The 26,090-nt window shown below is 40.6% G+C and overlaps 2 protein-coding genes across 2 annotated transcripts in view; both read left to right on the forward strand.

Annotated features, from left to right (window-relative positions):
• Positions 1 to 716: 716 nt before the first annotated feature.
• The window catches only part of LOC120930563 (zinc finger protein 271-like), an 84,684-nt gene continuing 59,310 nt past the window's right edge, over positions 717 to 26,090 (forward strand). The window contains exons 1-3 of the mRNA XM_040341738.1: positions 717 to 987; positions 12,961 to 13,095; positions 22,156 to 23,003. Coding sequence (XP_040197672.1) covers positions 22,198 to 23,003 — 806 coding nt within the window. The 5' untranslated portion in view covers positions 717 to 987; positions 12,961 to 13,095; positions 22,156 to 22,197. The remainder of the gene's footprint in view (positions 988 to 12,960; positions 13,096 to 22,155; positions 23,004 to 26,090) is intronic.
• On the forward strand, positions 5,261 to 6,359 carry LOC120933416 (gastrula zinc finger protein XlCGF7.1-like). Its single transcript, XM_040346630.1, has one exon. The coding sequence runs from the start codon at positions 5,321 to 5,323 to the stop codon at positions 6,176 to 6,178; it is 858 nt and encodes a 285-aa protein (XP_040202564.1). The 5' UTR covers positions 5,261 to 5,320; the 3' UTR covers positions 6,179 to 6,359.

Below are 26,090 nucleotides of genomic sequence, written 5' to 3' on the forward strand. Positions count from 1 at the left end.
TGTGCACCAAAAAAAAATAATCTCTTCGCCATGGTTCACATTGATGCTACTTTGAAATCTTGCTACTTCACTTGAAGTATCGCAATTTCAAGGTAGCAAGGTCAGCACGATTTCAGGTGCTACTTTATAGATATCTGTGTGGCTTCATAAACAGATGTCTATTGAAGTCGCACCTGAAATCAGCAAAAGTAGTGCAGGAACTACTTTTGCAAATCGGTGCTGCGGTGCAAAAAACGGTGTTGCATCGATTGGAACAGTGCCATTGCTGCCAATAGGCTGCTACTTGTCATGCGATTTTATCTTTCAAATCACATGACAAATCGTTCCAATGTAAACCTAGGCTTCAGCACACCTGTAAGTTAATGATAAAGGTGGAATCTTTATATGTAATAGCTGTGGAGAATTGCAGATAATGAATTCAGCTGGTGGATAGGCAGTGTTGTATCTGTCAGCTCCGGTTCACATTGGTGTGATTTGACATGTCAAATTGGCGGCAATTGCACCATTCTAACTGGTGCGACTTTGGGTTTCGATTTGTATTGGTGTCAGTGGAGAAACCTGCACAGAGATCTGATATTTCCCCCACAGTTGGGACTGACGTGCGGGAATGAAATTGTGTGAGTTCAGCTGATTTCATCCCGCTGTCAGTGTGATCCAGGGCTCAAACTGGGTCTTTTGTCTTTGTAATTTACCTGCTGCTATCCCAGAGACACCATTTCTTATCGAACTCCCTTAAGTTTACCTTCAAATATCATGATATGTAGAAATACAGATTTGCATATCTGCAAATTAACAAAAATAATAAAATTCTAATTGTGGTTGAGATCAAATATTTGCAGCTGCAATCAAAAGGACGTGGTTTCACCTTCTGACCCGGAAATGAGTCATTGTAATCACCTGGAAGTTCCTGTGCTGATCAGGATCTCCATCTAGGTGGACGTGGCAAGGTCTCTCTTTAGCGAGGAGGAGGTGCTGCTGATTTGCCGGGTAAGTGTAGGATATGTACTTGTGTTCACTCAATGTGGATGGGGGTTCATTGATTTGCTTGGCATCACCACACATTTGCTTCCGGCCCATGTGCACACATCACTTCATGCATTTGTTCTGCTGATGTAAATCAGTAAGGACTATGCAAGTATAAATGAGAGCTCCTTTCTATTAAAATGTTATATATTTTATATATATATATATATATATATATATATATATATATATATATATATATATATATTATGTATTTATATGGCTTTTTTTTACAGTTGGGCGACTTTTCCAGCAAATTTGGACCTCTGATCTGCATGACAAGTTGTACCCTATGATTTTCAATGATAATCATTCATATCTGTTATACTTTAAGTCGCACCAACTTCAAAGTAGTCCCTGTACTTCTTTGGTGTGACTTGAGGTACATAGGGCGCAATATTACACAGGCATTCCCAGAAGTTGGGGCCAAATTGCAGCGGCAAAATAATGTGACTTTCAGGTTGCAGCAGTGTGAATGAGATTCAAGGATAACCTTTTGAATTTGGCCCTATTGTCACTTGTGCATCCTGAAAGTGGGGAAAATTTGTCCCTGTACTACCTTGGTTTGACTTTGATGCGATTTGTGGTCCATACACCACAAGATTACGCAGACACTGCTTCAAGTCATGGCAAAGCTGTGCAATTTTAAGGTTGCACAAGTGGGGCCTTATTCAGAGGTGTTATTAATCAATCTCATTGGGTTGCTTTCACACTCGGGTGACTGCTCATGCAGCTTTGAACCTCAGAGTCGCATGAAAAGTTGCCCCCCATGATTTTCATTCATATCTACGCAACTTTACCCATGTTCACATAGCTATGAATTGACATGTAAAATTGCAGGCCAAATCGGCGCCCATTTGACGACAATGGAACTGTCCGAATTGGTGCGACGCCACACAGATTCCCAAAAGTAGTTCCAGCACTACTTTGGGTGACTTCAGGGGGCGATTTCTTACCTCCCAACTTTTTGAGAAGGGTATAAGGGACACCTATTAGCAAAAGTATGTAGGCATAGGACACACCTTCTAAAACATCTTCTCAAAGGAGAATTATAAAAAATATATATGTATTAGTTAAACCCCCCAAGTGCTTTTTTTTTTTATTTCTTTTTTTTTACCAATAATATTCCTTTAGATTGGCTTTGGAAATTTACAAACAAACCAGTTTAGAAATTGGAAAAAAGGTTTAGCGCTTCCCCTTTTTTGAAAGATATAAAAAGTGCATTTTATATACAACTGTACAGATCAGGACAAATGAGGAGGACGCAGGGACAGTTGGGACCTATGTGATTTCACTATACATCTGTGCAGGAAAGTGCACTCATGTCTCTAAAATTGTTTACAAAGTCGGGCTGAGGCCCCTTTCACACTTGTGTGACTTTTCCTGAGACTTTGGACATCAGAGCTGCGTGACAAGTCATACCCCATGATTTTCAATGTGTACCATTCATATCTGTGTGACATCAAGTCACACCAACTTCAAAGTAGTCCCTGTACTATTTTGGTCCGATTTGTGATGCGTGTTGAGGCCCATAGACCTCAAGTTTACACAGGCATTCCCTGGAACCGCTGCAAAATTGCAGACGCAAAACCACTGGAAAATTGTGCACATTTCCCTGTGACTTCTGCATCCATAGACCTCAAGATTACACAGGCATTGCTTAAAGGACTTGTAAAGACAAAAATATTTTCCTCTTAAATTAAAGTCTGACAGTAGCTGATAAAGTAAAAAGTAATGTTTTGCATTATAACTAGTTTGATACCTGTTGAAATTGAGCTGTTTTATTCACCTCCGTCACTCCTGAATCATTATTCTCACTGACTTCCTGGTTTGCAGTGCGCATTCATTCTTGCTACATCACGGCCTAATGGGAAGTACAGTTCCCATTAGGCTTAGCCTCCATGCCTGTGAGGGATAAGATAGCATATTCACGCAGGGCTGTAGTCATAGGGAGGGGGTGAGCACATTCTGCTTTCCACCATGCAAAACAGCTCAGATGCTGGTGGAAAGCAAGAAGAGGAGAGACAGGAAATGGCATTTTCAAACCTGGATTACTGTATTTTGGAGGTCAAAAGGGAAAAACGAGGTAAGTGATATATAAATGCTCTAGCTTACAGCAATCAATTGATCTAATAATAAACATACTTTTAGTGTTCCTTTAAAGTCGCATCAAAATCGTGCAACTTTCAGGTTGCACAAGTGTGAAAGGGGCCTAAGTCACTGTGCTGAGTACTATTATACCTAGAATATAAAGTAGTCCCGCCATCAAACAATAGTAAACATATGTTCTCAATATAATTGTGCTCAAATGGCTGAAAATCACACAGATGGTATGGTATCTCCTATTGAAAGCTTGCATTGTACTCAGCAGCAAAAGAAAAGAGGCGAATGCCTATTAGCCAATGCCAAATCAGCATGGTTGTTCCTATAATAATAATAATAATAATATAGTAGTAGGTATGTGCTCAGCTCTGTAGCATAGCGGTATGCTCTGCTGCCCTCAAAGGTTAAAGCCATGAGTTCAAATCCCACTGATTGCTTCACCTCCTGAAAGTGTCCATTGTACTCGGCAGCATAATTAGCCAATGCCCATCAGTTTGGTTTATTCCATATTTTAACTCTTCAAATGCATGCAATGGTATGTACTTATTCAATAATAGTATGGTGTGGAATTCCAAAAATTAAGGAAAAAAATGTCATGGAGTTCCCCACCCCAAAAACAAAAATCCATACCAGACCCTTGGTTCTTAATTAAATAGCAAAGCATGCATTTAGACAAAATGCTACTCCAAGTGGGTTCACGTCACTGTCCTCCACAATCCTCAAGTATTCAATTGCTAATCCAGTTCATCCAACTGTGTACAATATAACATCAAAAAATCCATACGGTTGCACTTCTGAAAAATATCCAATCTTTATTGCGGTAGTAAAGTCGTTCCAAAACAGCACTTTGACACAGAAAAGTTAATGTGTTTTACGCTATCCCAGCACTTATTTTTGACTAAACATTCCAGAAGTGCAGTCTTCCCGTTTTTTGGATGTTATATTGAGCCAAGCATACTGTACATGTTTAGTTCAAACAAATCTGACTTTTTTTTTCTGTGGAAAAATATTAAAGAATTCTGCCTAGTGCCTGCAGACATTCAAATATACTACGTTCAATTCATAAAGCTTACAAGGGTAAGAATATTTATTTTCAGCCTTGTGACTGTAATTTTCACTTCCCATTAGTTGCAGCTGAAAATAACTGTTTGAAAATAAGGATCCTTCTTTTGTTTTTTTATTGTTCTGATTTGAGCCTATATTGTTGAGAATCTAATGGTCCATTGTAAAATGTATTGCTCTGTCCTTGTTGTCCCATGTGTCTATACACATGAACATATCAGGAATATATATTGTGTTGTAAAGGTAAAACATGTTATTCCTAAATAGCTTCCTTTACCTTAGTGCAGTCCTCCTTCACTTACCTCATCCTTCCATTTTGCTTTTAAATGTCCTTATTTCTTCTGAGAAATGCTCACTTCCTGTTCTTCTGTCTGTAACTCCACACAGTAATGCAAGGCTTTCTTCCTGGTGTGGAGAAAGCCTCTTGAGGGGGAGGGGGCGAGCAGGAGTGTCAGGACCCCCAATAACACACAGCTCCTTTCTCTATCTGCAAATTAGAGAGCGTCCTGACACTCCTGCTCGCCCACTCCCCCCTCAAGAGGCTTTCTCCACACCAGGGAGTAAGCCTTGCATTACGGTGTGTAGTTACAGACAGAAGAACAGGAAGTGAGGATTTCTCAGAAGAAATAAGGACATTTAAAAGCAAAATTGAAGCATGAGGTAAGTAAAGGAGGACTGCACTAAGATAAAGGAAGCTATTTAGGGAAACATTTTTTTACCTTTACAACCCCTTTTAAATACCTGAGCTGCATTTGACTACCTGTGAATAGAGGTTTTTACATGCAAACAGAATTTTCAAGTATATCTGAAGCCAAAACCTTTTTCTTTCATGTTAGTGTAGAAGGTTAGAACCCATTTCAATTGCATTGCTGTCAATCAGAGACCATTTTAAAAAAATGATGGGGAAACCCAAAATGTATGGTTAATATTGAAACAGGGGGTCAGGGGGGATTTTCCAATGGTGACAGTGACAGCGAAAGTGACAACTATCTAATAGAGGCTTTCTCCTCCCTTTTGAGGATATTTGATTTTACTTCATGTTGTATTTTCACTACAGGATATGTACGTAAGTAAATATACCTTCAGAATAGATAAAAGTGATAACGGTTCTAGCATTCTCTACACCAGGGATATGCAATTAGCGGACAAGAGCTTCTTAAAAAAGGGTCATTTTAATAATCATTTGAGCACTCACACAGGGGAAAAGCCATTTATGTGTTCAGAATGTGACAAGAGCTTTTCACGAAAGGATAATCTTATTCAGCATCTGAGGATTCACACAGAAGAGAAGCCATATCATTGTTCTAAATGTGATCAAAAGTTTTCTCACCCTAGTTCATTCGCTGACCACAAGATGAGTCACACAGGAGTGAAGCCGTACCCATGTACTGAATGTGACAAATATTTTTACAGAAAATCAAAGCTCACAAGACATCAGAGGATTCACACAGGAGAGAAGCCTTTCAGATGTTCAGAATGTAACAAGTGCTTCTCAGTAATATCCAGTCTTTATACACATCAGGCGATTCACACAGGAGAGAAGCCATATCAATGCTCTGAATGCAATAAATCTTTTATCAAAACAGCTGATTTTATGAAACATCAGAGGATTCACACAGGAGAGAAGCCGTACCCATGTACTGAATGTGACAAATATTTTTACAGAAAATCAATGCTCACAAGACATCAGAGGAGTCACACAGGAGAGAAGCCTTTCAGATGTTCAGAATGTTACAAGTGCTTCTCAGTAATATCCAATCTTTATGCACATCAGAGGAGTCACACAGGAGAGAAGCCTTTCAGATGTTCAGAATGTTACAAGTGCTTCTCAGTAATGTCCAGTCTTTATAGACATCAGAGGATTCACACAGGAGAGAAGCCACATCAATGCCCTGAATGTAATGAATGTTTTGGAAATAAATCAAACCTGAAAGCTCACCAAAAGGTCCACACGAAAGTCAAGTCTGACTCAACACCTACAAAGGCATAGGGAAGCAATTTAGATGTTCAGAAAATCCTTAGTACACATAGAAAAATATTTTTGTGATCAGAAAACTTACAAGAAAGAGGTTGTGTCCTTGTTCTTAAAAATAAAATGATCTCTAATCATGGAGAATAGCACAAAAACGCAAACATAAGAAAAGGGAGCTAAATGTTCCAAATCTGTTTAGAGCTTTAGACAGCAGACACATCTGATTCAACACAAAAGGGTTCATCAGAGCCACTGTGAAAATAAATTGTAATTGATGTATATTATGAATAAACATTTGGCTAACGGATCTAACGATTTATGTGTATATGTTGAATGTGGAAAATACTGAAAGTTTATTGACATTTTTCACTGAAAAGTATGTGTCTCCCTCCTGAGAATGTAATTTTCATGGCAATCAAAAGTGGCTTAACTTAAATTTATCTGCCAGCTTTGGGGGTTAATATCAGGCAAAATCATTGATAAATATGCACCTAAAATAAAAATCGTCAATAGTCCTTGAATTTATGTTTCAAAAAGTTGAATTGCAAACCAAAGCCTCATTCACATGGGACCAGAACACGGTGAATCAGCTGTTTGATAATGTCGCCAGCTGTTTTCGGAGCTGCTGGGTGCTGCATGCAGGCAGCCCATGTAAGTCTAGGGAGGTGCAGCATCTGTATAAACACAGCCACTCCTCCTAATGTAACAGGTAGGGATGAGCCAAACAGTCCCTGGTCCTGGGTTTGGTTCAAGCAGTGTTTTGATGCTGAAACTGAACCCCACTGAAATAAAATAGTTTAATCAGTTAGCCCAGAAAATGGGCATTTTTGATTTAACAGGCAAAGGCTTGTAAACAATAAGTAGCGTGGAGGTGGGAACTGCCCTGGTGAACATGTACCAGTACAAAAATAAAAATTAAAGAATTCTATTTGGCCAGGGGCAGTTTTTTTTTTTTTTTTTTAAAGTACTGACATTTTCAAAGAGAAAATGCTTTTAAATTGCCAGCAAATGAAATCTCCCTTCTGTCCGCTATTTAAAAAATACAGAACATTGACACCTTAGAATAGGGGTGGCCCGCGGAGCCCTCTGATGTGGCCCGCGACCTCCTGCTCCAGAATGGCAGGTTGGCAAGCCCAGATCGCAGGTTGCCGACGTGCCATAACGCAACATCAGTGTTGTGAATGAAGCTGGTGGTAGAGGAATAAAGCGTCTGTGGAGCAGAGCCCCATAAGCCGATACGTCTTCTACAGCGCTGGCTTTTGCCACAGGTGGAGTCAATGGCAAGGTTCAGCTAACCCGCAGGATAGACACGGGTGCACTATGCTGCACCCACGGTGTGGGTAAATGGCAGCACATCAGCTTGAAAGCAGTCTTAGGCCCCTTTCACATGATCAGCCCAACCAAATGGGACCCTCAATTCCCCTCTATAGAGCGACAGATGTCTGTTTACGCCCACCTACCTCCAATCCGGAAAACAGAAGGGAATTCGTCCCCTTCTATCTGGGTGGATCGGAGGGCCTATAGAGTAGCTGTGACCTGTATCCGCCCACTCCGCTCATTGTGGCCCATGACTCGTTACCAAGTTGCTTAAGTGACCCTCGCACTTCAAAAGGTTGGGCACCCCTGCCTTAGAAGGAAAACTCTACTTGTGTTAATTAAAATGAATGTAATATATATGTGCAACATTTAGTGATAACAATGAAATCACGGAATACCTTTACTCTAAATCTAAATGTTTGACTCATCAAACTGGTGTACACTGTTTGCAGATATTACAACTTTTTAGAAATCTCTACCCCATGAGGCTCAGTAAAGCCAAAGAAATGCCACTCTAGGTGAGTGACTGACTCTCATATGTTATGAACTGGAACCAAGGGTTCTGCACAGCTCGTCTGTGAGATTCAGTAACATGCAAAATACAGAATATTGCTGCTCTCTTTGGTATCTTTATTGAAGCATTAAAATCACATCACAGGTATGACAAGAACAAGAAAGGTAACGCGTTCCACACTAAAGCCAGCGCTTACCTCATATACACATACATTGCATGAAATATATATGCATGATACAAGTGAGCATGGTGTGGCAATTGAACAATAAATCAATTAGACATGCACTCCCACTACACTAATGATTCTATGCTCCTTTCCTTCCCATACTAACATGTTGTATAAATCAAAAAATCACAAACAAAACAGGCACACAAATCTCCTCCAACACGTCACCCACCAACACAGATCCAGCAGCAACATGTGGGAGAGCACAGGGAAGCAGACAGTCAGCCAACTACATCAGGACACCTTTACAAACTAAGTGCACATAACATCACAATATGAGAGGTACACATAATGTTGTTTCCTCCTCTGACAGGCTGTGTGGCTAACATGCCATTCACAGCATGCCAGACAGCCAATGGTGACCTATAAAAACTAATACAACGGTTTGGAAAACGTCAAAATATGCTAGGTGAGATAGAGTATCCGATTATTCAAAAACAAAAAAATCATAAAAACAATATAATAAGAATAAAAGATCAAAATAATCCAAAAAAAATGGACCGCCTAGGAACCCATTACAAAAAAGGTACAATTGGACAAAAGGATGATACAGGTGGATGAAGAAGGAATAATACCTGTATGGACCAAACACAGATATAATACCAAACCTACTTACTGACTACATATAATGTGCTAAATGTGGTGTGATATAAACAAACGTCAGTACCATAATGGCTGTTCATAAAATTATTCAAACTAAAACACCACTGTGTTCATATACAGTATATACATCACACCACCATGCAAGGATACAGACCAACACACCCTTCAGATGGCACTAACAGCTCCCTTGTTTATTCATAGAAATGTGTAAGGTACCACACATAATTGAACCCCTCTGGAACTCTAGTATGCAATTGAAAGATCCAATAGACCTCGCATTTACAGAGAGACCTTAAGCTGTCACCACCACATCTGGGAGTACCCACCTTCTCTATAGCCTGTACATGGATGGCCATTGTGTTCCCCATATGGATAAGCAGCAGGTGCAATCATGGGAGGATGATGATGCCCTCCCAGAACTGGCTGGCAAATGGTTAAGTAAACGGCATAGTTTTGATTAAAAATCCACAGTGGGGAAAATATAAATGTATTAAAGCCTTATTCTGTGCTGCTGTTAAATTTTTGTAGTGGGGCACCTCCTTGCCACCCCACCTGCAATGCATGGGTGCATCATATTGAGATGACAGCAGGGGATTAAACGCACTCCCTGTGCAACCCAACCCCCCCCCCCAACTTCATGTGGACCCATCATGTAGCTCGGGTTATGGCATGACAGGTGCCGCAGGGTAGAGGGGAGAGATACATGCAAACATCTTTTTGCTCTCTCTACTGACCCAAAAGCAAAATGTCACTTCTGAGTCCCCATGTCACTTTTCCCAGCCAGTAGATCGCACTTTTGTGTCACTTTCTCCAGAACATTATATTGCATTATATTTATTAAAGGACAGATGAGACACCAGGGATCTTTTAAACCCCTGTTGTCTCATTTAAAAGAACCCATCACTAAAAAATCATACGGTATTATAGATACAGTATAACAGTAGCTTATGGGGATTTAAGCAAAAAAAAAAATGAATGAAAGTACCAAGTATACAATAACCTGAAACTGTAAAGTCAAAAATGTCTACAGGCATCAGCTTCCTCTGTCATTGATATTACAATCACAGTATCATCTCTTATAAATGCTAATGATAAGTGCAAACCATGGATTTTGCATTTACATTCCCTCTTATTGTCTTCCCTCCAAACTTTCAAATGTTAATGAACTTGATGGAATCAACTTGAATACAAATAAAAAGTATATCTATCTTTAAGCAATTGGAAACACACCTTACATTGTTCTGAGTAAATGATTTTAGCCAATCCAAAGATTCCTCATGTTAGTGAATTTGGGGTTGGAATGAATATAAGGTGAAGCAGATCTCAAACAGGTAGAAAGATTACTGGCAGATTAGGAGAACAAGGAGCCGCTGAAGAATCCCAATATTACATCATATCGGGTAAGCTACAGTACTTTTCATTCACATATTTTTATTCCTACACATGTTTATCAATAGTCTTTTTCATTTTCATCTCTGTGTTGTATTATTGTATTAACATGCTGTATTAATATATAGTTAAATACCTGAGCTGCATTTGGGTTATTTGACTACCTGTGAATAGAGATTTTACATGCAAACAGGATTTTTAAGTATATCTGAAGCCAAAACCCTTTTCTTTCCATGTTAGATAGTGTGGAAGGTTAGAACCCCTTTAAATTTGATTGTTGCCAATAAGAGACCATTATCAAAAAAAAAATGATGGGAAACCTAAAATGTATGGTTTATATTGAAACAGGGGGTCAGGGGGGATTTTCCAATGGTGACAGCGAAAGTGACAACTATCTAAGAGAGGATTTCTCCTCCCTTTTGAGGATATTTGATTTTACTTCATGTTGTATTTTCACTACAGGAAATGGACGTAAGTAAATATACCTTCAGAATAGATAAAAGTGATAAGGGTTCTTGCATTCTCTACGCTATCCAATATGAATCAAAATATTTGGGTTGGAGTTAGGGGACACTCATGCATGGACAGCCATCTAATGCTAATAAAGTTCCATGGGTTGTGGCATTTAATAGACACCTTTGAGTGCCCCTGAGTCATCTTGGTTGTACCCCCCCTCTTTTTTGAAAATGTTCACACCTCCTGTGGTCCACTCTGGGCTTCCTCTTGGGTGTGGCACATGGGATCCACTGACTCATATTAGAGCTCCCCTTGGGTTGGACCCTGAGATCTCTGGTTTATCCATGTGGGTTTTTGGAATGGTTTTCATTCATTCTAATTTGTCTCCTGATGAAGTGCAAGAGCGAAACATGTTGAAACCACCAATAATGAAGATAAGAGTATATAGTGTAATACTGCTATTTTTATTCATAAAATTAAAAAATATTACACTTTCATCAAAAAACGTTTAACCACTTAACCCCCGGACCATATTGCTAGTCAAAGACCAGAGCACTTTTTGCGTTTCAGCACTGCGTCGCTTTAATTGACAATTGCGCGGTCGTGCGACGTGGCTCCCAAACAAAATTGGCGTCCTTTTTTTTCCACAAATAGAGATTTCTTTTGGTGGTATTTTATCACCTCGGTATTTGAAAACCTGCGGTTTTTCGTTTTTGCGCTATAAACAAAAATAGAGTGACAATTTTGAAAACAATGAATATTTTTTTACTTTTTGCTGTAATAAATATCCCCCAAAAATATATAAAAAAAACGTTTTTTCCCTCAGTTTAGGCCGATACGTATTCTTCTACATATTTTTCGTAAAAAAAATCACAATAAGCGTTTATTGATTGGTTTGCACAAAAGTTATAGCGTTTACAAAATATAGTGTTTACAAAATAGGGGGTATTTTTATTATTTATTTATTTTTTTACTAGTAATGGCGGCGATCAGCGATTTTTTTTTTTTTTTTTTTTTTCCCCGGTACTGCAACATTATGGCCGACACTTCGGACACTTTTGACACATTTTTGGAACCATTGTAATTTTTATAGCGATCAGTGCTATAAAAATGCATTGGATTACTATAAAAATGCCACTGGCAGGGAAGGGGTTAAGTATGTTCCCTGGGTGTGTTCTAACTGTAGGGGGGTGGCCTTACTAGGGGAAATCACTGATCTTCTGTTCATACATTGTATGAACAGAGGATCAGCATTTCCCCCTCTGACAGGACCGGGAGCTGTGTGTTTACACACACAGCTCCCGGTCCCCGCTCTGTAACGAGCAATCGTGTGTGCCCGGCGGCGATCGGGGGCGAGTCGGGGGCGAGCGGGGGCGCACGCGCCCCTGGTGTCCTGCGAGAGAGCCGATGTAGAGCTACGGCGGTAAAACGACGGCGGCAGGTCGGCAAGCCGTTAAAGTAGCTTCTGATGATGCCCAGTGGGAGGGGTAAAGCAAGAAGCTGAGGAGACCTTGTGATGGTTGTTTGCACGTCAAGGCGGCATTTCTCTGCACGTTTTGAGCATTTTTGATGTAAGTGTAATTTTTATTTTATGAATAAACCTAGCAGTATTACACTATATACTCTCTTATCTTCATTGCTATATGTTTTAAATTGATATATGGTCACCATGAAAGCTGGGAAGGTGATATTTAAGATTTGGATCTAGAAATATCCCAACGTTTTTTAATCTACCGGTGGAAGAAAGGAGTTATTCCTATACAATGACAACATACAACAGCCAGTGATGGGAGATACCATCCTAATATTACAGGATTATTTAAAGTTTCTTTCTGGTGAGTGGGGACCCAGGAGGGGAGCACGAAAAGTCACCTTAGAACTACATAAACTATAAATTGTCACAAGTTCAACACACCATATTGGATGGACTTTATATGACTGCACTATATTTGTTTGCACTTTATTTGCACTGAGCACTTTGTACCATATTGCCAAGTAATATCATGCTACTGAGCATGCTGATATAGGCATTTGAACATTAGCTATTGTATTACTGTTTTGTTTACAGAAGCAGCACTAAGTTATTGTTCATTACAATATGATCTCTTATAAATGATAAGTACAAACCATGGATTTTACATTTACATTCCCTCCTATTGTCTTCCCTCCAAACCCTCAAATGTTAATGTACATGTCACTTGACTGGAGCAATAACTTGAATACAAATGAAAATGCAAAAATTACCGCTAAACAATAGGAAACCCACCTTACATTGTTCTGAATTATTTCCTACAGCCAATCCAAAGTCGTCTCATGTTAGTGAATGGGGGTGGAATGAATATAAGGTGAAGCAGAACTCAGCCAAGTAGAAGGTTTACAGTCAAAGAGAACAAGAAGCAGCTGAAGGATCCCAATACTACATCATACCAGGTAAGATAAATTACTTTCCATTAAAAAGTTTTTTGATTCTCATACATTTTTTTAGGCTGAATAGTTTGTTTCATGTGTAACTAAGTGGTGTGGTGTACTATTGTATTGTCATGCTCTATTAGCCGATTATATTTAATAATATATTCCTCTAATTATTATGTCCCAGTTTTACAAACCTAAGAAAAGCTACAGTATGTTACCCAAAATATATTTTTTTTACTATACTGAAAATATATTGACCCTTGAAAATTTGCCTACTAGTTCATTGCAAGCTCATAATTTTGTAATGTAGATACTTACAAAACAGTAAAGTGATTGTAAACCTTAATTGTATTTTAAATAACAAACATATTATAATGACATGCTCTGTGCAATGTTTTTGTGCTCAGAGCAGCCCTGATCCTCCTCTTATCAGATCCCTGGTCCCCCGCTAGTGCTCCTGGCTCTTCCACCCATGAGTGCCCACCATTGCAAACTCCATCCTATTGGGACCCCCTTGCAGACTTGCGCCTAAGATGGACACAAGGGGCGCAGCTCAGTCCGGGACCCCACTAGCTGTGATTGACAGCAGCAGGAGCCACTGCTGTCTCTGAGCCCATGAGGAGGGAGAGACCCACTGCTCTCGTATACATTTCTGGATCAAGATTGGGTGGGCTGGAGGGGGACATTATATTAAAGTAAAAAAAAAAAAGTTAAGCCTTTAGAACGACATTAACCACTTAAGACCCGGACCAAAATGCAGGTAAAGGACCAGGCCCCTTTTTGTGATTCGGCACTGCGTCGCTTTAACTGACAATTGCACGGTCGTGCGACGTGGCTCCCAAACAAAATTGGCGTCCTTTTTTTCCCACAAATAGAGATTTCTTTTTGTGGTATTTGATCACCTATGCTGTTTTTATTTTTTGCGCTATAAACAAAAATAGAGCAACAATTTTGAAAAAAAATCTATATTTTTTACTTTTTGCTATAATAAATATCCCCCAAAAACATATATATATATATATATATATATATATATATATATATATATATATATATATATATATATATATTATATAAAAATTCCTCAGTTTAGGCCGATACGTATTCTTCTACCTATTTTTGGTAAAAAAATACGCAATAAGCGTTTATCGATTGGTTTGCGCAAAATGTATAGTGTTTACAAAATAGGGGATAGTTTTATTGCATTTTTATTAATAATTTTTTTTTACTACTAATGGCGGCGATCAGCGATTTTTAAGTGACTGCGACATTATGGCGGACACTTCGGACAATTTTGACACATTTTTGGGACCATTGTCATTTTCACAGCAAAAAATGATTTAAAAATGCATTGTTTTACTGTGAAAATGACAATTGCAGTTTGGGAGTGCTGAAGGGGTTATGTTTCACCTAATGTGTGTTTACAACTGTAGGGGGGTGTGGCTGTAGGTCTGACGTCATTGATTGTGCGTCCCTATATTAGGGATCACACAATCGATGATAGCAAAAACACGGCTATCCTCGTTCTTCAGCTCCGGGGACCGATCGCGGGACTCCATCGGCCATCGGGTCTGCGAGTCCCGCGGTCCCGGACCTTCAGACCGGGTCGCGGGAGAATGCCACCGCTGGGCTTTATACAATCACGTATAGGTACGTGATTGTGCCCAGCGGTGCCATTCTGCCGACGTATATCGGCATTAGGCGGTCCTTAAGTGGTTAAACACAAATGAACTTCCATTTTTGTTAGCATTAAATTGGACAAAACTGAAATTTGAAGTATATTTTAGGCATTTCTCTTACTGTTGAATAGTGTAGAAAGGTAGAACCATATCAATGTTTTAATTCGGTCTGCTTTAGGCAATGGTAACATGGACAGGGTCTAAAGCCCTGTACACGATCGGTTTGTCCGATGAAAACAGACCGATGGCCTGTTTTCATCGGACAAACCGATCATGTGTGGGTCAGTCTTTTTTCCATCGGTGTTAAAAAATAGAACATGTTTTAAATTTTTCCTATGGATAAAAAAACGATAGAAAAATCTGATTGTGTGGAACTCCATCGGATAAAAATCCATGCATGCTCAGAATCAAGTCGATGCGTGCTCGGAAGCATTGAACTTAATTTTTTTCGGCTCGTCGTAGTGTTTTTACGTCACTGTGTTTTGGCACGGTTGGATTTTTGACTGATGGTGTGTAGGCAAGACTGATGAAAGTCATCTTCATCGGATATCCAACGAAAAAATCAATCTGATTAGATTCCATCAGATATCCGATCGTGTGTACAGTGCTAAAGAGTGGCTGTCTGGGAATGCTACTTCACCAGAGGGAGATCTCAACTGCTAAACTGGGAGATTTTGCAAAATATCATGGGATCTTGGGAGAAAGGTGTTTTTTTTTTTTTTTTTTAACAAAGTTTCTGAGTAGAGAATTCAGTGCATAGTTACAGGTTCTGCTTGTGCATCATCGTAGGCGACAGGAATTATTTGCCCTTATTTCCATGGGAGAAGAGTCTAAAAACACCAAAGGTATTTCCAACAACAAATGCCTGCATTTAAAAAGTAAAACATTATTTTTCTAATTAATTAAAACTTCTAAACTTTTCAAAGGTGGCTTTATTTATTTTTTTACGATGTGGGTGAAGGTCCGCTTTAATAGTCTTCACTAAATAAATGTTTCAGTGGTAATTAAGACTTGGGATGAACTGGGTTCAGTCTGAACTCGGTCCAAAACCAGTACAGCAGATGTAAAGACCTAACGTAAGGATACAAGAAACTGGGTTCAAACTAAGTTCAGACCACTGCATTGTTAGTATTTATCCTATGTTTAGGATACTTTCTACACTTTATGAGCACCGATTTACCTTTTCTCACTTGGTTTTTAAATGCAGACCACACCCAGCTCATGCATAATTATGACAGATGTTTCTATTTAAGTGTGCTTGTGAGTTTATTTTTATTTTTTGCATATCTACAGCACTTAAAAATATTTGCATAGGATTACATTATAATTAACTTTTATTTACTTCTAAATTATTTTCTGTACTTCGTATGCTCAAATTCCCTGTACACTGCAAGCACACTAAGGGACCCAGTTAACCACTTCCATACCAGGCACTTAAGCACCTTCCCACCCAAGCCAATTTTCAGCTTTCAGCACTGTCGCAATTTGAATGACAATTGCGCAGTCATGCTATACTGTAGCTAAATTACATTTTTATCATTTTGTTCCCACAAATAGAGCTTTCTTTTGGTGGTATTTGATCACCTCTGCAATTTTTTTTATTTTTTGCGCAACAACTAAAAAAAGCCAGAAAAATGTGTTTTTAATTTTTTTCTGTTAATTTTTTCTGTAAATAAGTTTTCTTCTTCAATTATGGGCACTGATATGGCGGCACTGATAGGCGACGCAGGTATGCGGCCCTGATGGGCACTCATGGGCGGCACTGGTGGGCACTGATAGGTGGGCACTGGTGGGCACTCATGGGCGACAGGTGGGCACTGATAGGTGGACACTGGGCATAGATGGGCACTAAGAGGTGGCACTGATGGACACTGGGTGACACTGAGGGGTGGCACTGATGGCATTGCTGGGCATCAGTCAATGCCCATGTTGCCAGTCAGATCAACGGCTCTTCCTGTTTACATCGTGATCAGCCATGGTTGGACACGGCTGATCACGTGGTAAAGAGCCTCCGCTGGAAGCTCTTTACTGAGATCGGAGATGCAGGGTGTCAGACTGACACCCCGCATCACCGATCGCTGCGCACCCCCACGGGCGTGCGCAGGCATGAAATCCTGCAGGACGTCCAGTCAGGATTTCAGAACCACTTCCCGGACATCAATTGACCATTGACCGGGCGGGAAGTGGTTAACCACTTAAGGACCAGAAGGATTTGCCCCCTTAATGACCAGGCCATTTTTTGCAATATGGCACTGCATTGCTTTAACAATTGTGCGGTCGTGCGACGCTGTACATAAACAAAATTGACGTCCTTTTTTTTTTTTCACAAATAGAGCTTTCTTTTGGTGCCATTTGAGCACCTCTGCCATTATTATTATTTTTTTTGCACTATAAACAAAAAGAGTGACAATTTCGAAAAAAAACTATTTTATACGTTTTGCAATAATAAATATAAAAACATTTAAAATAATTAATTACTTCATCAGTTTAGGCCAATATATATTTTTCTACAAATAAAATCACAATAAGCATATATTGATTGCTGTGAAATTTTGTTGTGCGACAATCAAGGGAATATTGCTTGGGGTGCCATTAACCACTTAATTTTACCCCCTTCATGACCAGGCCATTTTTTGGTGCAATTTTTAAACATGAGTGGCAGTCAAGTTATAGGGAAAAGATTTATGGCATTTTTATGGCAGACTAGAGGAGGAAACAGATCGCCAACATACAGCTATGGCGATTTACAGGGAGCCGACCTGCCACAGTATAATGGTGATGGCTGGTCAGCAAGTGGTTAAAAAGCAGTTAAATTATCATATCAAAGCCATATTGTTGCTTTTAAAAAAGAGCTATACTGCACATTTAGGCTCCTTTCTAATGTGTGTAATTTTTCTAGCATGATTTACACACATTCTCACGTGTTTTACATAGAACAGCCCTATGTGGGTTTGTCAGAATTGAGCAGAGGTATATCTTGTCTCTGTCGTGCAGAAGAAGCTCATGCACCTGTTTGGTTGAGGAGCTTCGTGCAATTTTTAAACATGAGTTTTGACGCAATTTCTGTGCAATTTTGTTGTGCAACAATCAAGGGAAAATTGCACTGTTTGGGGTGCTATTAACCACTTGATTTTGCCCCCTTCGTGACCAGGCCATTTTTTTCTATTTAGCACTCTGTTACTATAATTAGTAATTGCATGGCCATGTAATGTTGTATGCAAACAAAATGTATATAATTTGTTTTCACACAAATGGAACTTTCTTTGGTGGTATTTGATCACCACTGGGTTTTTTTATTTTTAATATATATGAAAAAGCCCAATATTTTGAAAAAAACTATATTTTCTACTTTCTGCTATAAAATATATCCCAAAAAATGTTTTAAATTAAATTTCTTCAAAAAGTTTGGGCAAAATGTCTTTGGTAAAAACAAAACAAAAAAACTATGGTACAAATACTGGATTTTTTTTCTATACTATTAATGGTAGTGATCAGCAACTTATAGTGGGACTGCAATAGTGTGGGGAGCAATCTGACACTAACTGATGCTGAGGGGGACTGATTAACTGCCACTGACATCCCCAGTGACACTAATACAGTGATCAGTGCTAAAAAAAATATACACTATCACTGTACTAATGGCACTGGCTGGGAAGGGGTTAACATTTTGAGGCTGATCAATGGGTTGAATGTGTGGCTAAAAATATTTAGCATGTGCTGTTTTACTAATCAATGTGCCGGTTTTTACTCCCTGCTTTGCAGAGAGGAATGAATGGCACATTGCTGCTGTATGATGAGAGTCCTGTGGTGTTAACCAACACAGGGGTCTCTTCTGTCATTCTTTCTGCTGATGAGTGGGTCCCGGCTGTATTTCATTGGCCAGGACCCACTGATCGACTTGTGCTGCAGTGACATTTTTCAAATGCTCTCGCAAAAGCCCGAAATCGCCCCCGAGAGCTCTTGAGTGAGTGAAAAACTTATATAGCGCTGCACATGCGAACTGAATCACCTCTGGGCGCTCGTTTGTCCATTTCTCCTTATAACTCAAAAGAGATAGGTTTTGATCTTTCTCCTAAAGGTCAAGTGATTCTCCTCCAACTGAATGCTGGTTGGTAAAGCGTTCCATAGTCTGGGGCCCTGGAGCGCAAATCTTCGTTCTCCCTTGGACTTGTATCTGGCTTTGGGTATTTGGAGTAGATTTTGATTGGTGGATCACAGAATGCGATTGGAGTTGTGAGCTTTTAGTTTTTCGCATTGATATTGGGGGGCATTTCCTTGAACACATTTATGCGTCAGACAGAGGGCTTTAAAAGTAATTCTGTCTTTTACTGGCAACCAATGAAGGGTTCTCAGTGAAGGAGAGATTGATTCCCATGCTTTTTTCCAGTCACTAGTCGAGCGGCCGTATTTTGAACGACTTGCAGATGAGTGATTTGGTACTTTGGGAGTCCGAGGTAGAGGGCATTTTGCATAGTCCAGTCTGGAGTTAACAATTGTTCCCACCACGACTGCTATGTCTTCTTTAGGAATAAATGGAATAAGTCTGCGTAGTAGGCGCAGCAGATGGTGTGATCAGCTGACTACTGACCCTATTTGTGCATCCATTGTCATGTAGGTGTCGAAGATGACCCCGAGACTTTTGACTTTGGTGCTAGGGGTGATGATTTGGCCTAGAATGGGCGGGGTGTTCAAGTTGTTGCAAGTTGATTCTTTCGATTGGCGTGAAACAGGAGAAGTTCTGTTTTCGATCCGTTGAGTTTAAGATAACTCTTTGTCATCCAGTTTTCTACCAAAGAGAGGGATTTCTCTAGACCTAGATGATAATCCTTTTTGTTGCAGATTCGAAAATACAGTTGTGGGTCATCTGCATAAGAGTGGTAAAGTAACTTTTGGCTACTGATGATTTCAAAGAGAGGACAGAGGTAGATATTGAACATCACCGGCGACATGGGGGATCCTTGAGGGACCCCGCATGACACCGTATGTTTAACATAGTCTCTCAAACCATGAACCCAGCCTGCCTAGAAGCTCAAAAAAATGAAACACAAGAGTTCTGCAACAAATTATCGGATTTTTTCATCAATAAAATTAAAAAAAATTGTGAAATAATACAGTAAAATCAAATCACCATCTTCACCCCCACTAATCAAAAAGAAAATACAAATGTTCTTCAATCCAAAAAAATTATATTAGTGCCAATCTCCATCGATACCACTAAAAAAATCATTGGAAGTCTCCGAGATAGTACATCCCACAATGACATCATTCCCACAAATGTGGAAAAAGAATGTGCCGATATTTTGGCACCCGCAATCACTCACCTCATAAACCAATCATTTAAAAAAGGCATAGTTCTAACCCCCTTAAAGCAAGGAATAATTAAACCCCTTCTAAAAAAAACAATTCAGACTGCAAATATCCAAACAATCGGTGTCCGATAACCTCCCTCAACATCTTTTCCAAGGTTATGGAAAAGGTAGTAGTACAACAACTACAACACCATTTAGACACCCATAAACTCCTGGACCCACTACAATCGGGTTTTCGACCAGGTCATGGGACAGAAACAGCGCTTCTCAAAATATGGGACAACTCCCTCGAAGCAGCAGATGACGGAGAATCTTCTCTCCTGATACTGCTGGACCTCAGTGCTGCCTTTGATACAGTAGATCACAAACTGTTGCTAACCCGGCTCACAGAGATAGCTGGAGTGGCAGACTCGGATCTACCATGGTTTTTATCATTCCTGGAAAATCGATCCTAGATAGTGAAACTAGGACCTTTCACATCTGAATCTCGCAGCGTGTCTTGCGGAGTCCCTCAGGGATCTCCCCTATCGCCCGTGCTATTCAATATTTACCTCCGCCCACTACTAAAAATTATTAGTAATCACGACCTTCTCTATCACTCCTATGCGGATGACACACAACTTTATTTTCGTATCAGCGATAAAAAGAACCAATACTCCGCATTAGAACAATGCCTCACTCAGATAGACATCTGGATGACGGAGAGTCACCTCAAACTCAATGGAGAAAAAACAGAAATCATTCAACTCCATGCAAACAGGAGGAAACTGGCCAGGACTGCCTGGACCCCTCCACCCATTTTGGGACAAACCATCACCCCTAGCACCAAGGTCAAAAGTCTAGGAGTCATCTTTGACTCAGACATGACAATGGATGCACAAATATGATCAGTAATAAGTGGATCACACCATCTTCTACGGCTCCTACGAAGAATGGTTCCCTTCATCCCTAAAGAAGACACAGCGGTAGTGGTAGGGTCAATCATTAACTCCAGATTGGATTATGCAAATGCCCTTTACCTCGGACTCCCAAAGTACCAGCTCGCCCTGCTCCAAATCATCCAAAACATGGCAGCTCGACTGGTAACAGGGAAAAAACCCTGGGAACCAATCACCCCATCCCTGAGATCCCTCCATTGGCTGCCCATAAAGGACCAAGTCATTTTCAAGGCCTTATGCCTAATGCAAAAATGTGTACACAGAAGGGCGCCCTTATATTTAAGTGAGAAAATAAAACAACAAAACCCAAATCGAGTTCTTAGATCAACTAACCAAAAATTATTACAAATTCCCAAAGCCCAATATAAGACCAAAGGAGAACGTCGCATTTCAGTTCAAGGACCTCGACTATGGAACGTGGCAACTAATATCCGAATGGAAATTGATCACCTGGCCTTCAGAAAAAAACTAAAGACCCATCTATTCTGAGGGTCAAACTGAAGGAAAATGGATACCTAGCGCCTTGAGGCGATTCAGTTTGCATTTGTAGCGCTATATAAGTAATTCACTCACTCACTCACAGCACAGTCTTCCAGGTCTGTGTGCACTTGCACAAGTTTACCTGGAAGAAACCAGCGACATACAGGTACATTACGGGGCCTGTATGAGCTAACCTATCACAGTATATGTACTGTGGCTGGTCGACAAGTGGTTAAGAATGAATGGCATCCAAACACACATTGAGTTTGTTGCCAAGTGTGAATGGGGCCTTATAAAGTACAGTGCTGTGCATAAAAATGTGCTAACCTGCCAAAGTCATGTATCGCATAGTTTCCTGTGCTGCTTTGAGCAGAGAAAAGTCTATGAGCAACAGCAGCCTCCAAACTGCAGCCTGTATTTTATTAACGAGCCACAAAATGCAGATTACAATGGGTTGTAACCTAGCCATTTCAGAATTTTAGACAACAGTGTATAGTGAAATCCATTTACATTTTTAATTAGCTACTATTATATTAGCTACAAATGAAAAAAACTATATTTATGAAATTGCAAATTTCTCAATACCATGAATACTTTCAAATGTTATAAAATTTCTACCCTATTAGTATTATAATTATTTTATATAAACCTTTATTTCAAATTTGATTGCAGGTGGATGAAAGAAGAAATTGTGAAAGGGCTTCACAGCAAAGTATGATGGATGGAGCAGGTGAAAAGCCATTTTCTTACACTGAGTGTGACAAATCTTTTAGCGCAAAAATTAATTTACTTATTCATCAGAGGACTCACACAGGGGAAAAGCCATTTACATGTTCAGAATGTGACAAGAGCTTCTTACGAAAGGATCATCTTATTATTCATTTGAAGACTCACACAGGGGAAAAGCCATTTATGTGTTCAGAATGTGACAAGAGCTTCTCACGAAAGCATCATCTTATTCAGCATCTGAGGATTCACACAGAAGAGAAGCCATACCATTGCTCTGAATGTGATCAAACGTTTTCTCACCCTAGTTCATTCGCTGACCACAAGATGAGTCACACAGGAGTGAAGCCATACCCATGTACTGAATGTGACAAATATTTTTACAGAAAATCAAAGCTCACAAGACATCAGAGGATTCACACAGGCGAGAAGCCTTTCAGATGTTCAGAATGTAACAAGTGCTTCTCAGAAATATCCAGTCTTTATACACATCAGGCGATTCACACAGGAGAGAAGCCATATCAATGCTCTGAATGCAATAAATCTTTTATCAAAACAGCTGATTTTATGAAACATCAGATGATTCACACAGGAGAGAAGCCTTTCAGATGTTCAGAATGTTACAAGTGCTTCTCAGTAATATCCAGTCTTTATAAACATCAGAGGATTCACACAGGAGAGAAGCCACATCAATGCCCTGAATGTAATAAATGTTTTGGAAATAAATCAAACCTGAAAGCTCACCAAAAGGTCCACACGAAAGTCAAGTCTGACTCAACACCTGAAAAGACATAGGGAAGCCATTTAGATGTTCAGAAAATCCTTAGTACACATAGAAAAATATTTTTGTGATCAGAAAACTTACAAGAAAGAGGTTGTGTCCTTGTTCTTAAAAATAAAATGATTTACAATCATGGAGAATAGCACAAAAACACAAACATAAGAAAAGGTAGCTAAATGTTCCAAATCTGATTAGAGCTTTAGACAGCAGACACATCTGATTCAACACAAAAGGGTTCATCAGAGCCACTGTGAAAATAAATTGTAATTGATGTATATTATAAATAAACATTTGGCTAACAGATCTAACGATTTATGTGTATATGTTGAATGTGGGAAATGTATACTGAAAGTTTATTGACATTTTTCACTGAAAAGTATGTGTCCCCCTCCTGAGAATGTAATTTTCATGGCAATCAAAAGTGGCTTAATTTAAATGTATCTGCCAGCTTTGGGGGTTAATATCAGACAAAATCATTGATAAATATGTACCTAAAATAAAAATGGTCAATAGTCCTTGAAATTATGTTTCAAAAAGTTGAATTACAAACTAAGGCCTCATTCACATGGGACCAGTACACGGTGAATCAGCTGTTTGATTATGCAGCCAGCAGTTTTTGGAGCTGCCGGGTGCTGCATGCAGGCAGCCCATGTAAGTCTAGAGAGGTGCAGAACCTGTACAAACACAGCCACTCCTCCTTATTAGGGATGAGCTTTGTGTTTGAGTCGAACCCATGTTCAACTCGAACATCATATGTTCGATCGTTCGTCAAAATACGAACGTTACGGGCCGTTCGCGCCAAATTCGAGTGGCGTGTCACGGCCCATAATTCACTGCGGCAATGCTGGCTGATGATTGGCCAAGCATGCACTATGACCCGCATGCTTGGCCAATCACAGCTTTCAAAAAACAGAGAGCCATAATTGGCCAAAGCCACGCTGGCTTTGGCCAATTATGGCTCAGGGAATTTAGTACACGCCCCCACACTATAAAAGTCCGCCTGCAGGTCAGCCTTGTGTAGTGTGTTGCAGCGGTGGTTAGAGATCTGTCAGAGAGAGAGTGTCTTTTTTTCTAGATAGATAGAGCAGGCAGGCTAGTCAGTTAAAGTTACAGTGTGTAGAGGATATATATGCATCCCAGGTGTTGTACATATATTTATGCACTGTATAGTTTAGCTAGATCAGTTCTTCCTAATTTACTGGCAGGCAGTTGATTGTGCTAGCTGCAGTATTCTCACATGGTGTATTGCCTCTGTCGTTTGCACCTAAATCTTCTTTGTGTGTACTGCCTGTGTGCTCTGTAGTTTGCACCTAAAGCTACTTGGTGTGTACTGCACGTGTGCTCTGTAGTTTGCACCTAAAGCTACTTGGTGTGCACTGCACGTGTGCTCTGTAGTTTGCACCTAAAGCTACGTGGTGTGTACTGCCCGTGTCCTCTGCAGGCCATTAGTATGTCTGGAAGGACAACAAGGAGAGGCAGAGAGTCACAAGGGCAAGCAGGCTCTGCATCTAGAGGCAACAGTGCTGGTCGTGGACACGGTGCATCCGTATCAGCACGTGGCCGTTGGACACGCTCGTCCTTGTTTTCGGCAGCTGGCCGTGTTGAGCTGCAACACGCCGAAGACTTGGTAGAGTGGATGACCAAGCCGTCCTCATCCTCCTCATCCTCTCTCACCCAGGCTCAGGGTACTTTGTCTGGCAAAGTAGTTGCCAAGGCGTCCTCTTCCCTCTGCTCAATGGCATCACTCACTCCTTCCCTAGCCCCACTATGTCCTCCTGAGGAGTCCCCCAAACTGTTTGACCACAGTGTTGGGTACATGCTGCATGAGGATGTGCAGCGTTTTGAAGGCTCTGATGATGGTATAGAGAAAGGCAGTAACGTGAGCCCAGAGAGAGGGGGTGCCCAAGAAGGACAGCAATCTGGCAGTCATGTTCCCCCCCAGCTGCAGCATACTGCCAGGTTTTCTACAGTGATGAGGAGGGAGGGGATGATGTCACTGACTCTATGTGGATGCCTGATGGGTTAGAGGAGGAGAAGCACATCTCCAACGAGGCAGGATGCCCTCCAGTGGCCAGCTTAAGGGCAGCACACCGACTGCATCACAACGCAGAGCTAAGCTGTGTCTCAGCATTATTCCAAAAGTTCTTTGGTGTGGGCTTTTTTGAGACGAGTGCATCAGATCGCACTGCTGCTATTTGCAACATTAGTCTCAAGCGTATCTCGTGTGGCCAAAACATCACCCCCTTGGGCACCATATGCTTGACCAGACATATGTCGACCTGTCATGCAGTTCATTGGCAAGCGTACCTCAAAGACCCACACCAAAAAACAAAGCAGACCTCCCCTTGCCCCTCATCAGCTGGGATCTCCAACCCCACTATACCCTCAGTCCTCTCTGAAGCCTGCACTGATAGGACTGAAGGTGTAGAATTAGGTGTGTCACAGCCTAGTACATGCGGGCAATCTACTATCAGTACACCGATGGCAGATTTACCAGGCAAATTTCCCTGCCCCATCTGCTGCAGCACTGAAAGAAGTTCTCTCCCAGCCATCCACATGCCCAGCGGTTGAATGCTAGCTTAGCTAAATTGCTAGCACTTCAACTTCTGCCTTTTCAGTTGGTAGATTCTGCCCCCTTCCGTGAGTTTGTGGAATGTGAAGTACCTCAGTCGCAAGTTCCCAAACGCCACTTTTTCTCACGGAAGACGTTTCTGGCTCTCTACCGCCATGTGGAAGGCAATGTCCATGCCTCGCTGGACAGGGCAGTCAGTGGTAAGATGCATATTACCGCTGACTCATGGTCCAGCAGGCATGGACAGGGACGTTGCCTATCTTTCACGGTGCATTGGGTGACTCTGATGGCAGCTGGGAAAGATGCAGGACAAGGTACAGTAGTGTTGGAGGTTGTTCAGCCACCACGCCTCCAAAATTCTACTACTGGTTATGACACACCTCTCTCCTCCACCCCCTCCTCTTCTTCTTCCTCTGTGGCCTCTTCCTGTGCTGATGTGTCCTCGGAACCAGCGGTGCTCTGTAGGCTTTCAAGGGGGTACGCAGGAAAAGAGATGCCATGCAGTGCTTGAGCTGGTGTGCTTGGGAG

Source organism: Rana temporaria, chromosome 3 (assembly GCF_905171775.1).
Source record: "Rana temporaria chromosome 3, aRanTem1.1, whole genome shotgun sequence".
In the NCBI taxonomy this organism is placed as follows: Eukaryota; Metazoa; Chordata; class Amphibia; order Anura; family Ranidae; genus Rana; species Rana temporaria.

What these genes read in the sequence shown, in the direction of transcription:
- LOC120933416 (XM_040346630.1), top strand. Translation starts at nt 5,321, where the DNA reads ATGCAATTAGCGGACAAGAGCTTCTTAAAAAAGGGTCATTTTAATAAT.